Here is a 19,458-nt window from a genome sequence, read left to right on the forward strand (position 1 = left end):
GTACCCTTACCACCCATTTATTTTAGTCGCTTCATATGGATAATACATATTCATTGTATTTGACCACACCACTAAACATACATACTCACTCGCACACATTCAAATAAATTTACACGAACTCATATATATCATAAACAACATAAAGTACGTGTGTATATATTTGTAGTAGTGCATTGTAGTGTTGTGTTGACATATGCTATTACAAACCATATTCCTCTTCTCGTCTATCCCCGTCCTATCTCCTTCTTCAACCCTCTGTATTAGCTCTTGACTACCTCTATCGTAACAAATATTCCCTTTATCCTTCTGCATTTATTACAATGCTCTATTAACTACACATATCTAGTACCTCTCTTTTTAAAAACCGTTGTTTATATTTTTGATTTTCTAATCAGGATTTTTCTTATTGGATTTTATTGATGAAATTATTTATTATTTGATCGATTAATTAGCTAGTTTTTTAAATTTTATATTATTTTTAATTATTAATTTGAATTTCAAAACAGACTTTTCTTTTATAGCTATTTTCTTTCCTCCTTTTTTCTTTCATAGAATTTTGCTAAATAAATATAAATGTTTTTAAACGTTTTTATGAAATTTTATTTTTTTTATTTATTGTATCCTATCTTATTTGTATTCTATACTACTTTGTGCAGATTTATTCTACTGAGTGAATAAAAACTTAACGCCTACGACTACTTAGAGAGAGAATGAGAGAGAGAGAGAGAGAGAGAGGATGGATTGGTTAACATGTATCCATTCCTGACGTGATTTATTTATTAATTTATACTGATCAGAATAGAATAGTTATTTATTTAGTAGAACAAGCAATAAATTGTAAATTAACAGGTTAAACAAATGCTCAATTCTTCCATGTGTTCCAATTTGCTTGGAATGTATTGACAAAATGAATATGGTAAAATTTATTAAACTTTTTCAGAATACAGATAGAATAGCTATATTAAAGGGGACGTATGGTGATCATAACAAAAATGGTGTATCGGGTTTTTTTTCCCAATCTTTGTTTTAGGGTCCAACTAGTTCATCTAGATCTAGATAAAAAAAACGTATGTATGTTGTATTGCTTTTGTTTTTATATCTTAGGATTGACCGAACAAATTTTTTTCAAATTTGGCTCAAATATTTCTACATATGAGGCATTTGATCGTATATTTTTCAAAATTCGTTAAGGCGTGGGGTGAAATCACCGACAAAACCAATTTCGATTTTCTTCATACGCATTTTAGAGAAAACTTTATTAAAGAAAATTTGTTACTTACAGTGCATTCATAAATAATACAAAATATTTTTTTTTTTTAAATCAAGTCCCACCTCTTAAAAATGAAATATATGTTTTTGTTCTATTTCCCTTCGGTTTAAATATTTTTAAAAAATTCTTTGAAAGTTTATATTTCATATATAGGACTATCAAGAATTGCTTTTAATTTTTTTAAAATTATAAACCCAGAAATAAAACAAAAAAAATATTGATTTCTTTTTGTCATTTTAGCCTCTATTGAAGACGGTGTTTTAAAGAAAACTTTACATAATTAAATTTGTTAAGTTAGCTTATATATGAATATTTTTAGAAAAATCTTTCTTAAAATTTATTTCCCACCTTTAAAATATATATATATATTCTCTTTTTTGTTTTTTGCTCTAACACTTTTCATTTTTATTATTAAAAGAATGTTTTTGCACGTTTTCCAAAAAAAGGAGTGTAATATATTTAGGGTGCATGTACGTTTGTTCCATCGTAACAACTCAACGGCTGAACCGATTTAGATATATGACCCCGCGTTGGAATCTATATTATCGGGAGATAATGTAGATATGAGATTAATGTAGACAATCTACATTATCTCCCGATAATGTAGATAATCTACATTATCGGGAGATAATGTAGATTATCTACATTATAGGCTATATATATATATATATATATATATATATATATATGCAGGTGATTCAGAAGGATAGGGAGATAATCTGGAAACTGATTCTAATGCTTGAAATAAGGGAAAATGTTCATACAAACATATGTCCAGAAATTCTTTGTTGTTATCCAGTTACAGCTAGCGAAAAATTTCGCGCAGACTTCAGTTCTCCCGGTGAAATTTCTGTATATTAGGGGTAAACTTGATGGTTTCTTAGGTTTTTTGACTTGAAAAATCGATTAAAATAAGTCGAAGAACTGTACAAACCGGTTTTCATGATATATACGTAAAACAGAAAAATTTGGTAAACCTAAAAACCTTTTTTTAGGTTTAAAGTACAACTTTATTAAATGACTAATAAATGCGTTAGTTTTATTATCAAATCGTGTAAAAAATTTGATTAAGAGAAAATCGATGTAATAAAGTCTGTAAAAACAAAAAAGAAATCAACTTTTATTAATAACAAACTTAACAAAAAAATCGAATGAATTTGTAAAAATTAAAAACAGCTGTTTTTATTATGTTAAAATTAGACCTTTAAAAAATTAAAATATTTTTAATTTACTTTAAAATACTCACTTAGTTTATACTCTTATAATTTATTACACGACCGCCCAAAAAGGAGTGTAATGTATTTAGGGTATATGTACGTTTGTTGCATCGCAGCAGCTGAACTGATTTAGATGTATTACCCTCTTATAGATGGATCCTTACGTTACCCGGAGTGTCATAAGCTCTCTCTCTTTCTCTCTCTCTCTCTCTCTCTCTCTCTCTCTCTCTCTCTATATATATATATATATATATATATATATATATATATATATGTTTAAATAGATTTTAAAAATTTGAAAACAAAATTATATTATATGCAAAATTGTTACCTTCACGCTCCTAATTAAAGAACAATTTTTTTTTTTGGCAGTCATGTTTTTTTAATTTTTAATATTTATCTTGTGTTTTTTTTCTCTTCATCACTTAAAGGGTTATTAAAATTAAAATACCTTTGAAACCATTATATTCCGGACCCAAAATGAGAAGTAATTTTTTTCATTACATTCATGAAAGTTAAACTTTATTTTTTCAGTATTTTTAAACAGTTCTCTTCTAAATTAATTTTTTTTCCGTTACGGATCATTTCTTTATAAATCAGTTTTTCCTAAATTTTCCTCACAGAGTAAGGAAGCTTCTAAAATCAAAAAAAGTTTTATTCGAAATTTGGGAATTTTGATGCCTAAATCTTGCTTTGGTAATCATGACTTGATCTTATGTTGCCAGAAAAGTCACGTAATATTTTGCCAGCTATTTTAAATACTACTTATGAAAATAAATATTAATTCTGATTTAGAATTGTACAAAGAATCGAACCAAGTAACCTACTTTTAAAAGTATTAAATATTTGTATTATTATTATATTGCTACTAAATTTATTTTATTATTTTATCCTTGATTTTTATATGACTGTGTTTTATTATAATTCAGTTCTATTATTTTTAATAGGGATAGCACATTATACAAATTATATTAACCTTAAGTTTGTGATTGGTTCGGTGATTTAATTCTTATCTTAAAGGATTTCATTTCATTTTTATTATCATGTTTTTTTTTTGGTTTTTAATTTTTTAAATAAAAATAAAATTGTTGATTATTATTATTATGGTTGCTGTATTTTTATTAATATTTTTTTCTTTAGATAACTTTTGCTATTTTTTTATTGTATATGTATTATATCCTTGTACGAAACATATTATTTTATTTTATTTATTTATTTTTTTAAAAAAGAAAGAAGTATATAATTTCTGTGACAGATGGTAGATTAAAATTAAATTAGATACACATTATTTCTTATGAGTAACAATAAAATAAAATAAAATTATCATTATAATTTTAAATTTTACTACGTATAATTATATAATAGATTTTAATAACCTATACTACAGCAACATAAATAATAATGAAGTTAATTATGGTTATAGCGATTGCTGAAATGTAAAACGTTTGAATAATAGAGTTTTTTAAGGTTGGCAGAATTTCTTGTTATAAAATTTTTTTCCTTAAGATACTGTATATTTTACTCATTCATACAGTAGAAATTTTTTTCTAACTGAAAATTACGATCGAGATATTTTTACTTTTTTATTTATTTTTTTTCATTCTTCAGTTTTATTTCTTTTGCCTTCACATTAAAAGCTTATGTTAGTTGTTAGTTTAAGTCATTAAACATATTTTTATTACTTCTTGCTTTGTTTTTAATGTTTTTTTTCTAATTTTCTTTTCTTTTTATACATTAATTTTTTTCTTCTAATATATATATTATTGCAAAATAAAATGTTAATAGTAACATTTTTGACAGTTATTACAAAACGTGTGAGTGTTAAGATTTGTTTATGTAATAGCTCCTAATTATACATCTAACATATGTCTTAACTTCTTTTTAATACTTAAATATTTTTTTTTTATCCTAAAAATAAACTAGTTAATTTGCATGTTTTTTACAGAATTTAAATGTCTTATAATATATATCTTTGGAATTTTTAATTCGAAATTAGTAAACAGATTTTTTTTTTTACATTATTAATTTTATTCTAGTAACGTTATTAATTTGTAATATTTAAAAAAAAGTGTATTTTATATTTCATCATGCTAATCAAATAATAATTAAGGTTCTTAATCAAAAAAAGAAATTCTTTAACGTTTTGTTACTAAATGCAATCTTTTTTTCATTAATTCACCTGATAAGTGTGAAAATTGTGTGTGGGAATATGTGATGGAAATTTTATAGCGTATTAAAAACATCATGCCCAACCTGGATTCAAAGCTGGAACTTTCTGAATGAAGATTGAGAAGCTACTACTCTTCCACGGAGGTTGGAAAATAATTTTTTGTGTGAGTTGTTAGTGAGTGAATCCTACAAGTTTGAATAAGATTTTGTGTATTTTTTTTTTAGTATATGACAGTTTAATTTTAAGTAATCTTTAATTTGTATAAAATAAAGTTCCACTTATCAACAATTTTAAAAGTATATATCCGAGTACTTTCGGAGTCGTTACTCCATCATCAGGAATTTCCCAAAAGATGTTAATTCAAATTCAAATGTATAATAGTTATAATTCAAATTAAAATTGTTACGTTCATAATAGTCTGTTGTCAAGAAATAAAATTAAATTGTACGTCAATAAGACCGTAACGTCATGTTCGTATGATGTTTGCGACCATTATCTATATATATATTATATATATCTATAGTAAATTAAATCTTTAATTTTTTTGTGAATCATCAGTTTTTTTGTCATTATAAGTATTCTTTAGTGAAATATTGTTATGTGTATATCAGAAATAAATTCTTAAGTATATTATTGTTAACAAGATGATGACGAAATGTTAGTAGTAACTACCATGTTATTTAATTTTACATTTTTTTTATTTACCAGTTTTTTAGAAAATCAAATTCAAACTAACACTGCGTTGTATTAATGTTTTTTATTATTATAATCTTACGCTAATAATAATTGTTTTTTTTTTGTTCGTAAGAAAAAAAACACATAAGTATTGAAAAGCTTTTAAGTACTTTTATTTGCTTAAAATGAATCTTTCAAGTTCTGCTTGAATAGTTATTCATTTGTACGATAAATTTTGTATGCTCTGTATAAAAAGCACTTATGTATAAAATATTAATGATAATATATAGTAGTAATTGATTTTTTTTACTACAGTGTAAGAGTCACTCATGAGTGTGATTTAATGCATTTTATGTTGTTTGATTGATTTTTTTTATTTTGTTATATTCTTTGAATATAGTGTAATTTATTAATCTATTGTCATTTTATAAAAAGATTTCCCTTACATTCTATTTTTAGATATGTCTATAAAAATTGTATAATCCGAGACACTTCAGAAATTACATTTTTTTATACAGAATTGCAGATTTAAAACTGGCCCGAGATTTTCTACACTAGGTTAGGAGACTGTTTATTTTAGCGTTTACGTACATGTTTTGACTTAAAGTTTAAACATTTTTCATCGGTTAAAGTTGATGATTGAAATTATTTTATCTATATTATTTTACAACTTGAAATATAATAAAAAATAAAAGCAATTATTATTAGTTTTTATATTGGAAATTTTATTCTTTAAATTATGGTAAGTTGAATGTTATTTTGTTCAATATGACATCTTTTTCAAAGATTAAAGGTAAAGATTAGCCTTTGAAAAACTAAGATAAAAACACTAACATCAGATAGATGTAATGAGGGGTAGTCTTACACTGAAACCCGAATAAGAACTAGCTTAGTTAGTAATTAGTAGGAAAGTGTTTTTCTTGATGATCTCACTAATAAGTTACAATATTTAATATTTGTAATGAATGATGCATATTTCATTAATGGTGTACCAATAAAATTCTAATCTTACCGCATTGGCCTATGTATCAAGAAAATTATTTAATCAGTACGCTAAATTCAGTAGCCGCCTCTAAATCAAGAACTTTCTTGGCCGGTTTTAAATTCGCCGCTCTGTGTAAGGTCAGTTTTCTTAAAAATACATTTTTTGGCTTGTCTGGAAACTCCCACTTATATTGCACGGGTAGTTCGTTTATCCACTAAATCTAATCTTGTAAGCTGCAGAGGTGTGCTGTAGGCACGTCCTCCGCAGCTAGGCCCCCGGGTTTCCCTGGCGGACGGCGTCTCTGAATGGGATTATTAGGTGTCCAAAATTGATTACCTCTTGTGTAAAAATACTTTTTTTGAACGATAAAAATTGATATAACGAAAGTTAAATTAGAGATTTAACTATAGAAATTAATACTAACGAATCGGGATTTTCCGCTTGTAATCGATACGTTCCGGTGCCTACGTTTTGATTATAGTTCATTATTTTATGAAGATAAAACTATCACATAAATAAAAATATGTGTTCTTAATATATATCGATATATAATAATATAACAAGGATACACCAACCACCACGAGACATGTACTAACGAATCTGGATTTTCCGTTTCTGATCGGTACATTCGGTGCTAAGCTAAGGCGGACGGACACAGATACACATACAAATACCCTTTAGTAGTGTAGGATTTAGACGTGGCACCAGATCAACATGAAATCTTACCGATCATTATTTCATAAAATGGTAACTGATAGTGTAAATTACTTTTAACTCGTTAGCGGTTAGTACATTGGCTTTTATAAGCAGTTAATTTGATTCGGTTTCCGGTAAGGATCTGATCCTTTACAGTATTATTTCACTCAAATTCTTCCATTTTAATGTACGCGCATAAATCGTATTTATACGTCTTCATAATCAACAAGGACGTATTTACACGTTCAAGATAGTAAATATAAAAAACCAGAAAAATATCTTTTCAGTAAAATGTTTTTGCAAAAATTGTTAAGTTTTAAAATTTGTATGCAGAAGTTTAGTTATTACTCACAACAAATCATAGTAGAAGGATTAAAATTTTAATTTTACTTATTAACAATTTTTAGAAATTTAATTTTAAAATTATAAAATTTTTAAAAAACAAAACAAAAACTTATTTTCAATTTTTTGTTTTTTAAATCGCTTGCAGTTGCCACAAATGTATTTTGAAACGTGTAGTGTGTTGCAAGCAAAGAAATTTCATCTTTAATTGGCTGTATAGATGTTTTGTTTTTAAATAATTTCCATTGAAGTTACATTTGTATATCAAACCATATCTCAAATAATATAATATAAAGTAATAATTTTTTTCATTACTTAAGAATTTGTAATCATGTTTACAATGCATCGCAAATGAGATATAAACGTGTTCAAAATTGAAGTGACTGAAAGAGGTAGTGAACCTTGGTCTGGCCATAAAAAAGGCTTCATTTAACTGATTTTTTAATTTTCTTCATAATACTGTTTAAAGGAACATGTATATCCTCATAACCTCAATACTAATGAGGTTTTAATGACTTCAAATGCTGAAAATTTTGTTTCTAGCATCCTTATAAGTCATTTGTGATACATTGTTACCAATGTATATCTGTGGGTGGAATTAAGTAGTTTTCATTGTTTTAACTTGATTTTTATTTTACAATTTTGATAAATTTTCAATTTATAATGATTTTTTTTTCAGTTTACCATTCATTTGTAGGAAATGTGTTTTCTAAAATATTGAAAATTGAAGTTTTATTTTGAAAGTCATCATCTTTTTTTGTATATAATAAGAAAAAAAGACATTTTATTTATAATTAATTTTTTGTAACTTGTTTTAGTTCGGTCGAAAATTTCAACCAAACTGATTAGTGATTAAACTGTAATCAGAAGTATAAACTTCTTCATGAAACACTATATTTCTACAAAAAAATTATAATAAAATTTGATGGTTGGGGTTCACTGTTCAATTAACCATACAATTCAGGAATGGTTGGCCTGAGTCTGTACAAGACTACACCTCATTACATGTTATACATATCATCCTCATCTCATTGGACCATGGGGCCGGGGTTGGTTATTGTTCAAAAGTTGAACAGATTGCAACATACACATTAGGAATATATAATAAAATTTTATCAAAATTCTTTTTGAGAAATTCAGCTTAAAAATTTTACAATTAGTCACTACATCTATTGTGCTGAAATTGTGTTGTGATGTGTTTGATTTTGACCAGATCTTTATAAAATATTCTGATTTGGAAAAAAAACAGTACTTATATATTTGTTGTAATAGTTTTATATATTTTTTAAACATTATTTTTAAAATCGACTCTTAACTGTGTTAAAGAAAGAGGCAAGGAATTTATGAAAAATCATGACATAATTTTGAAATTATGTACCTGATGATTCTAAAGTGTATTTTTAGTATTTATATTTTTTTAACATTAATTTAACGGTTTTAATTTTAAACAAGCAAACTGTGAGGTAAACAAGTTTTTAATGTGTTAGACATGAAAAGAATTTTGGTTTTTTGTTTTTATTCAGAAATTTTATTTACTTACGCCTACCTTATGCATGCACTGTGTACTAATGAATCTCTATTTGTCTTTAATATACCATCTAGAATATTGATAGTGTGTTTAAAACTCATCATGTTTGTGTGTGTAGTTTTTAGCATGTAGTTTCTTTACAAACTGACTAATTTTCTTTAATGTGATGCCAGAAGTTTTGTAATATATGTAAAATTGTTATTAGGGTATATCATTATGGCAAATTGTGTTGATTATTAATAATAAAAGAGTGTTTAAGAAGTGAAGGAAATTTTTTTATTATTGTTAAAATTATTTTCTTTAGCCAGTCTATAATAAAACTATTTCATTTTGTTTGTTATTAGAAGAGTAAAGGTTTTAGCAATCAATTTGTGTTAAGCACTATATTCTTAAACATTTAATAATAGAACTGCTCCTACATATTATAAATTACACCTCTTTTCCAGAACTTCTTCTTAATTACAGTAAAATAATTGGTAGCCGATTAGTATTTCACTTTAGGTTTGATGAATACAAACCCTGTTTAGCTTAATATATTCATACTGTTGTAAAATTCTACTATATTGTCTTAAATCACTTTTAAATTGTGATTTCTGGGTATTTCAAGTCAGATAGAAAAGCTTTAAAAAAGATTAACCTTATTAATAATACTTACAATACAGTATTACGTTATAATTTACTGAATTACTGAATTTAAGGATTAACAGAAAATATTAGGAAAGTTCCTGGTAAAGAGAGGGAAATATATATATATATATATTATTTTATTAAAAATTTTTATGTAATTTTTTAAGTAACTTGTATCCCAGGTCACCTATAGTTGCTTTCAGTTATGATGCTTAATATATGTAAATTTGTAGTAATGCTAATGTTTTGTTAAATTAGAATTTATTTGTTATGAATTGTGTAAATTTTTGTTAATGTATTGTAATACACTAATTTAATGAAATTAGTATAATTTATATTAATCATACTAATTTCTAAAGAAGGTTTCTGTTCTTTAAATTCATGTTTTAGGACGAAATATTAAAAATCACTAACCAAATATTTTAAATGGTATGCTAAATTTCCAGTTGATTTATTTACTATATTTATATATCATTTTCTTTTAATGTTTGACGTTTAGTACAAAATTCAACTCCTTTTATTTAATAAAAAATACTAATTTAAAAATATCTATGCTTAAATTATTCATGAAATATATTAATTTTTTGTAAGGGAAGGCGATCAGTATTTTGACTGACAGTTAACATTTTTTATTTCAATATAGTAACGGCACCTGTTCGTGTTCTTTCATATTAAAAGTTATTTGTCAGAAGAGAATATCTTTAAAGTTGCTATAATATAAATCTAAATACTGTATAGTAGATTGAAAATAACTCCTGTCATCATTTGAAAGATTTGTGTTTGTTATGTTTAAGTAAAATAAAATAAATAAATAAATAAAGATATGAAGAAATAGTAAGATTAGAAGGATGGGAAGGAAGGAAAGAAGTATTAAAAAAAAGAAAGAAAGAGAGAGAGAGTGTGAGAGAGGGTGTGAGGATGGTGTGGGAGTATGCATTTGGCTTAGTAGACTGATGGCAATGACTCACAGTTGTACTTTATATATACGATTTGAGAGATTGCCAGGTGGTCTTTGTTTTATTCTTAGCGGCTGTTTCAAAAGAAAACAACATATGAAATTAAGCACAATGTCTTTTAAAAGAGACAGAAAAAAGTACGGAAGAATAAATTAACTAGAAAGAAAAATAAGAGATGAAGATTTTTAAATAGATTATGTTGATTGAAATGGCTACATTGTCATATTTAATTATAATAAAAAGATTTGAAATTATTACTGTAATTATTTATTTATATTTTTTTTAAATTAAAAAAGATTGTCTTGTTAAAGAAACTCAACTTAAACTTATTGAAGAAATTAATTTATACTTGACTTTACAGAAAAAGAGAATATGGATACTTAAAAATATTACATGAATTTTTTGTATTTAATCTGTGTACATCAATGTTGATGTAAGTTTTACATTAATTTGTAATGAGATGTAAACAGAATATGTATCCCATTCACTGAAGATAAACAAATTTTAAATATCGGATCAGTGCTACTCGATGATAGAAACATCGTGGAAGACCATGGATAGAAATATCGGTGAATCACTGTATAAGAACTGGGAGAATGGTGGAGACAAATATATACTCTGTTGTCTCCAGTTGGAATGGAAATTTAAATGCCAAAATAATGTATTCTGTGACAAGCATATTTCTGCCAAAATAAAGAATAAAGTCTACAAAACAGCTGTCAGACAAGTGCTCCTGTTTGGTTTTAAATACTGGCCTGTCACAAAGTAAAATGAAGAATGTTTGCATCTCACTGAAAAAAAGTATATCCTAATACATTAGGGTCTCATCATTTTTAAAAATGTTTATATATTGTTTTTTAATTAAAAATGTTTCATATATTCTCATTCACAAGCTTTGAACCCATTTATATGGGTGAGTTTATCCCTAAAAAAATACAGATGTTTTTGAGAATTTTTAATTTCAATGCAACGTTTTCTTTTTTAACTTATCTTCTACTTTTAATTAATTTTTTTATTTTTCATATAATGAAGAGATTTTTTTTAATATTATTTTTTAAAAAAATAATCTTTATCTTTTCTGATAAAAAAATTACAGTACAAGCATTTTAAATAACAAAATTTGTAAAAAGATCTAGTGATATTAATCACAAATTTAATGTATTAATGGTTATGTTGTGATTGAACATAATTTCAACTGATAATGTAATTGTTCACTGGTAGTATTAAATTATTTTGAAGTAATTTTTAATTATACTGAATTAATTTTAGGTTGTCAAAAATATTACCATGTATTATATTCTTATCATTGATGTATGTTCTCACTTAAAGTTTAGAAGTACTTACGATTAGAACCAAAATGATTATAGGCATATAATAGTACTTACTTATAATAAAAGATAGATATTTACGTACACTACATAACAAGAGAGTGGGAAATACGTGTTGAGTATTGAATGACAAATGGATGATGTGCCAAGCTTTTGTTGAAATTGAACCTAAGACTTACAAGAAAAGCAGTTAGTAGTTGCTGTTATTACTGATCAAGCCACTAAAATCACTATACTATACTTTTTAATACATATATACCTGTGTAATTTATTGTGTCACGATTTATTACCAAACATAATTTAAATACTAAATAATTTCTTGAGCTGCTGGTTATATGTAAGGTATTGATTTATTTTTTATATCAACAAATTAGTAAAGGGTATACTACATTTATTATTATTATTATTATTTGTTATATCTACTGCTTTAAAACTTTTTATATGCAAATAGTTTTTATAATTATATTCATATAAAAATTGAAAAAATATGTTAAATTTATATGTTAATTAAAATTATAAAACATTAAAATATATTGATAAAGTTATTTATTTATATTTATACGATACAATTACATCTGGGTGTGTACATCTGTTTTGAATATATTAATAACTTGTTAGATTAAATTGAAATATTTTATTAATTCTATAAATTTTAATTATTTTTTATTTATTATTAAAATATTAATGAACATACTGAAGTAGTGCGACTATAAATTGCTTGACTCTTTTAGGAAAGTTACAGATCCAGTTTCCAGATTAATTTTTTCTGTTATGTTTTATATAAAATCATATATAAAACCACCCTATAAATCAATTAACAATGAAATATGATATTAATTAAGAGAAAAAAGAAATATTTTAATTGAGGTTGCATGAATAAACATACAGTAATAAAATATTTAATGTTATACATTGTCATTATTTCATTTTTTTTTCATATAAGGTATATAAAATGATTTATATTTTATTTAATCTGTAATATCATTATTACCTGTTTTAATTTCATGATGTAATTTATCCTTGAAATTAAATTATTATATCTATGTATTTTGAGATTAATTATTGATTTATTAATGTAGGATTATTGAATCAAATGAGTGGAATGAAAATGTGGCAGTAATTTAAATGAAAGGGTAACGTCTAACCCACCCCCAAATCAATTACCAATTTGCAATTATTATTAACTTATCTCCAGATGAACTTGACAGCTCAATTTATGATTCTTTTTATCACTTATTTACTAATCTTTTTTTTAAATATAAATTTAAAAATCTATTATTGAATAACAAATATTTGTAATTTGTTATGTCTCTGTCTGTGATAAAAATTATTTAAAATTATGAACTTTTGAAATAACAAACTATGTTAGATTTTATAAATAAATAATTTTTAATTACTTTTTCAAAATGTTTTCACTCTTTGACCATCTTCGGTGAGTTTTGCTGCTATTATTACATCTGAGGTTATTATTGGCAAATTTTTTAATTAATAGAAACATTTCAAATCCACCACACTTTTCGATGAAATTCAAAATGCATGTCTAATTTAGAAAATACATTTGGAATAACATTTTCTAGTGCCAAGGTGAAAATAGCAGAACCTATTGTTGAAGATGATCACACGGTAACAACTAAAAACGTTTTGAAGTTATTAAAAACATTGTATTTATAAAATCAGATTTGTCGTTTCATTTATAAAATCAGGCTTGTCGTTTCAAATGTTTACCGTTTAATGTATATTATCTTTTTTTAAATTTTATTTATTACATTTTAATTAGTTAAGTATATTGGGGTAGAAGGTGATCATAGATAAAGATGATGAAGTTGCTAAGAAAAGTAATTCATCTAAGTAAGACTCTGGCATAAGACAAAAAATACATAGAGTTATGTAACATTTTCTGATGCCAAGGTGAGAATAGCAGAACCAGTTTGGAATTAAACTATGAGTTTCAATTCAGGTGGAAACATCATATTCCATACACAGACCTTTGGAAGATAGAACTAAAAGAAATTATTCTTTGAAGAACAGATTCAGGCATCCAAAGGAATCTTTCACACAACTCTGAAATTGGTTGATGTGTGGAAGTATTTACCTAAATCATAAACTGTTTTGTTGTAGCCAGATCTTCTTCGTCTCCCCAAATCTTGTCTTGAGAAAAATACTAAAAATAGAAAAAATAAATCTCTGCAATAAAAATTATGCTTATTGAACTCCAGTTTGAGTTATTTTTTCATTTGATTATAATTTTGACCAGTGAGCATGTAGATTTAGGTAATTTTTACATCTGATTGTAATTTTAACTAATGATGAACACCTATATTTGAAAATTGTTAAGTAACTTAAACCTAACTTATCAAACTTAACTTAAGTACATAACTTAACTTAAATAGTTAAACTGTTGTTGTTTTATAACTAACTTTTAACATTTATTCTTTAAATCTATCTGTTGGGTAAATTAAATTTAAGACTTTTCATTTTGATAGTGCTTGTCAGGAGAGGCCAACTAAGGGTATTGGAAGGGGTAATAGATGTTACGGCTTGGAACATATGTTTGATGAAATATCTCTTTAAATTAAACAACTGTAATAATATACAATAAAACAATGCACTACTCATAAAAAAAAAATCATTATCTTTTTTACTAGAAATACACCCGAGTATGTCGTGATTTTAAATTTATTGATAAAAACAGTATTAATTTCATATCATAAAACATTTTCATATAATGATAAAGTATAATAATATCATTTCCTGTTTTCTGTAATGATATTAAAAAATATGACATCAGATTGGTAAAGTATATGAGTAAATGTGTTTCAGATGAATATTATAATAATGGAATAGGTGTGACTTGTGTATATATGACATCCCTATCGGAAAAAGTACACAAGTCATTGTATTTTACAATGTCAGCACTGTTGTTGAAATATTTTAATTACTTCCTCAAAAATATTCACTCTTGCTACTCAATTCCTTTAACTTATTTGTTTTTAATATTTCTATACAACGGGTGGAAGGGATTCTTTAATGAAGTAAAATCATTTTTCCATTTAAAACTGTTGTAACATCTTTATAAACATTTTTCTATCACAGTTTCTCATGACATATGGTAATTTCTCTTTGACATTTGTCTGTACATAAGATGGCAGCTTACATTCAAATAATGAAATTCTATGGTTTCTAAAAGCTTAATTAAATTTTTTTTTTTTTTTTAATTAAGTATCTAGATTTTTCTACAAATCTGTCAGTTGACAATTAATAATTTCATTATCAATAAATAATGAATAATGCTTGCTCTTCAATTTAGTTCTTAAAAGATTGCCTACTCTTATCAACTATTTACCAGATTTTTCTCTTTTGTAGGTCATAACCTCATTCTGAGTTTTGTGTTTAGATTGTGATCCTTAAAATGTACTCTTATCAGTTTATTTATAACCAAGCATATATATTAGTCTTAAAGCAAAAATATTTGAATTTTTCTTTTTTTGCAAATACAATCTGTACATTGCATGTGACTATTAGAAGGTTGTGATCAATCAGTATACTTAAAATTTTTTCTAGTGATGACAGTACTTTAATCATTACTAAGCTAGGCATCTGTATGATACAGCATCACAATAATATTTCCTTCAAATTTTAGAATTGTTGCAACTGAAAACTAAACAACATTTATTACGTTAAAAGGAAATTATTTATTGGCAGTTCTATGAATTACTTTAATTTATTTAGACAGAGTGTTATTGTATAGAATAATCTGAATAATTATTTATCTATTTGTAATTTACAAAAAAAGTTACATTATGATTTTTATATTATTGCTTAACCGTAATAAGAATCAAATTATTTCTATCCATTTAAAAATTTCATTGCTACATACCAATGTTCCAAATAGTTGTCAAGAATTTTGTTTTTAATTAATTAAAATTTAACTTTGTAACTTTTTGGCAATATCCTTTTTAATCTTTTTTTTTAAGTAATTAATTTTTTCTTAATATTGTATATTATAATCACATTAAAAATAACATAATATTTATTTTTTCATTTTATTTATTAATATTTTCTTTTTATCATATTATCTATAAATTGAAGATTCTGAGATTCAAATCCTAGTAAAAGTTAGTTGCTTTTATATGGATTTGAATACTATACAATAGTTACTGGTGTACTTTGGTGGTTGGGATTCAATTTATTGCACATCTCAGGAATGATCAGACTTGAGTCTGTAAAGACTTCATCTCATTTACACGTCATTCATAAAATCCTCATCTCATTGGGCCTTGGGGGAGGTTGCTTATTGTTCACTAGTTCAAGAGATTTCAATATACATACTAGGAATAAATATAAATATATTATATATATATATATTATGTGTCTACTTTGTTATTTTATACAACTTTCATACTGTTTACTTGTATATACAGCTGTTGTATTAGGTTTTATATCAGTCATGTGTTTTTGATACAATTCATTTGATTGTATTTGTTGTCATCACCATTTATTTGTTCTGCTATTTATCTTTTTCTCTGAAAAAAATTCTATTTTTAAATTTTACTTTTTATTAAATAAAAATGTTCAATTATTATTTAATATTAAATTTTTTTAGTATTTATTTTATTATGTTTTAATTATTTTTTCTTTTTTTCATTTCAGGGTTCAGACACAGGATCTGTTTTATTTCCTGCAACACCTCCTGTTAGAAAACGTAAGTTTTAGAATTTGATAAAAGTTTATAAATATAACTATTAAATGTATAAAGTTTTTCATTCAAAGGAAAACTTCACCCTGTACTGTTTGACTTGAGTGAGTTACAGAAACCATACTATTACATAAAGTAATGTCAAGCATCTATGGCAGAATGTTAAGTCAAGAATGGTTTATGGCAAGTGGTTTGTCTGAGTGTAAATGTTTTTATATTGAAAGTTCCAGATTCGAATCCTGGTTTCATATTTTTAATTTCTTAAAAAATTGCTATTCCATATTACCACGCACAGGTAAATCATTAACTATTAAAAAATAAGTTATATGCTTCTGGCATTGACCACTTTAATTTTGGATATTCAAAATTAAAATAAAAACCTTGTATTTTTGACTATCTCTCTTTGCATTTTTGTGGCTCCTGAGATTTAAAAGTTGAAGTTGGACCATTAGACATTTAGCACTAACTTTACTTTAATCACTACTTAACATAAAGCTTAATACATTAAATACATAAATACCGATATGGTAATAAAAAATAAAAAACACAAACTAACATTTATAACAAAATTATCAATATTTTCAGGGAAGGAGATTTCTCTGTTGGTTTCAAAACAACTTTATACAAAACAAAATTATACAGGTCTATAAAATAGTAAGAAAGATACTGTCGCATGTTACGCGGCTCGATCAGGACATTGAGAGGTTGAAAATTTAGAATGTTTATATAATTACAGTTTATTGGTTTAAAATGCTCATAATTACAACCAGTAATTAATAACAATAATGACAATTAATAAAAAATGGTAATAAATACAATAATGATAATAATAATAATAATAATAATAATAATAATAATAATAATAATAATAACAATAATAATAAGTGACAATTAATCAACACAAATATTGATATAGTAATTACAACCACAATAATATCAGGATAATCATAGTAAATGATAATATTACATGTTAATAATAACAAATCAAATAATTAATACATAATATAGTACATAACATAATCAAAACGGTAAGCATGACATAAAAAAATAGAAAATAATCAACAAAGAATAACAATCAGAATATTACACACCAAATAGTGAAAATTGTCAGTAGTAAATAATAAATACAGACGATTATAAGACAGAGATCAAAACAAATAATTGTTCAGAATTTATTCCTGGTAGATAAATAGAAAACTAGAATTCAGACTCATTAACAAGTGCAGCTAGTCTTAATCCTTTTTAACCACTAGTCTTGTATTAACGAACAATCGTATATTGTTCACTTGCAAAATACCTTTGCTATCTACCCTAACAGTTTATGATTGAAGTTTATTGCATTGTTTCTTTCACATATACACTTATAGTTTTACTTTAACTCACCGATAGTATTTCTTGGTTACTGGAATTATTCGTGATGTCATCTTACTCGAATCGAACTGAATTCAAGACTTCTCGCTGGACTGACGTCTCGCAGACTCGCATCTGTAACTCTCCTCGTTGGACTGACATTGTAACATCTCGCTGGACTGGTTCACAGAATTCTGCCAAACCCACCTTACTCGCAGCCTCTCTTCGCTGGACTGACGTAGTAATGTCTCACAGAATAGAACTGATTTTTAGCTGGTCTTCCAAAGCTATTTTTGCTGCTAGCCCCTTTACCTGCCGGACCGGACCCATGTTGAAGCGTGAGAACAGTGGACCGAGCCTTTTGTTCCCATGAATTCCAAATCTGGTCTCTTCTCACCGTACAACAGGTGTTTTTTAGTCTAACAAAAGATGATTGTAAAACAGACCTATTCTTTACAAAAAGGATTCTCCTTTTTGTCCCTTTCTGGATTCCTCCAATTATATTAATTATTACTTTCATAATAATTGGTTACTCAAGCCCACTACAGTCTTGTTATACTCTGGTAAACACAGCAGTCCAAGAATAAACAAATTAAACTGCAATGATTATTTTACTACACTGAACTCATTGGAAGATACACCTACAGATACAGGATTTACATAAAATAGCAGAATCCAAATTTTCAAATCATATACAGTTGGACAGAAATAAATAAAAAATTAACGATATCTTGTAAATTTTACATGTATCACATAAATTTTCTAGGTTTGAAGTACAGTAACTTTGTTAAATGACTAATAAATGTAAACTTAAACTATAAAAATATAAACTTAATTATCAAAACTTGTAGAAAATTTGATTAAGAGAAAATCAATGTTATAAAGTCATGAAAAAAAAAATCAACTTTTAATATTAAAAACAAGACAGAACAACACTTAACAGAAAATTGTTATTAATTTGTAGAAATTAGAAAAAGCTGTTTTTAGTACAATAAATTTAGACCTATGAAAAAACTTGGTTGGCAACACTAACTGTATGCTTCAAAATTAATTTTAAATTACTTATTGTTGTCATAAAACTTTAGTTACATGTTAATAATGAACATTGGGCGGTTTTTTGACATAATTTTGATTGAGTTTAATTATTTTTGAGAATCAAGTTTTGTAATGTTTTTGTGTTTGTACTCTAAATTGTATCTACATTTTTCCAATTGAATCTGCATTTAAAAAGTGAAATTTTGTTTTTAATTCTTTGTTTTGAAAAATGCTGTTTCTCTTCACTCATGCAGAATATGCTGATATCAATTTTGTATACAGCTTTTTCGATGGAAGTGCTCCAGCTGTGGTGAAAGAATACTGACATAAGTATGCTGGATGAGTAGTTCCAAACCGTAAAGTATTTTGTAGAATTTTTAATAATCTTCATGAGAATGGTATACTTCTCAGCGCTTATGTTTCATCTGAACATCAACCAGTATGTGGTAATGAAAGGGAAAACATTTTTCAGGTGGTACAGCTTAATCCACAAGCACATGATCCATAATCAATAAGCATGTGAAAAATTTCCACATGACCCAATTTTCCACAAGTACAGTATGGCGGACATAAAATTCTCATA

General features: G+C 25.7%; 1 protein-coding gene across 1 annotated transcript in view; it reads left to right on the top strand.

Annotated features, from left to right (window-relative positions):
• LOC142323883 (uncharacterized) overlaps window positions 1-19,458 on the top strand; it is a 620,757-nt gene that overhangs the window by 562,258 nt on the left and 39,041 nt on the right. Inside the window, exon 8 of the mRNA XM_075364195.1 lies at window positions 16,445-16,496. Coding sequence (XP_075220310.1) covers window positions 16,445-16,496 — 52 coding nt within the window. The remainder of the gene's footprint in view (window positions 1-16,444; window positions 16,497-19,458) is intronic.

The sequence above is a fragment of the Lycorma delicatula genome, chromosome 4, assembly GCF_047948215.1.
Source record: "Lycorma delicatula isolate Av1 chromosome 4, ASM4794821v1, whole genome shotgun sequence".
NCBI classification, from domain to species: Eukaryota; Metazoa; Arthropoda; class Insecta; order Hemiptera; family Fulgoridae; genus Lycorma; species Lycorma delicatula.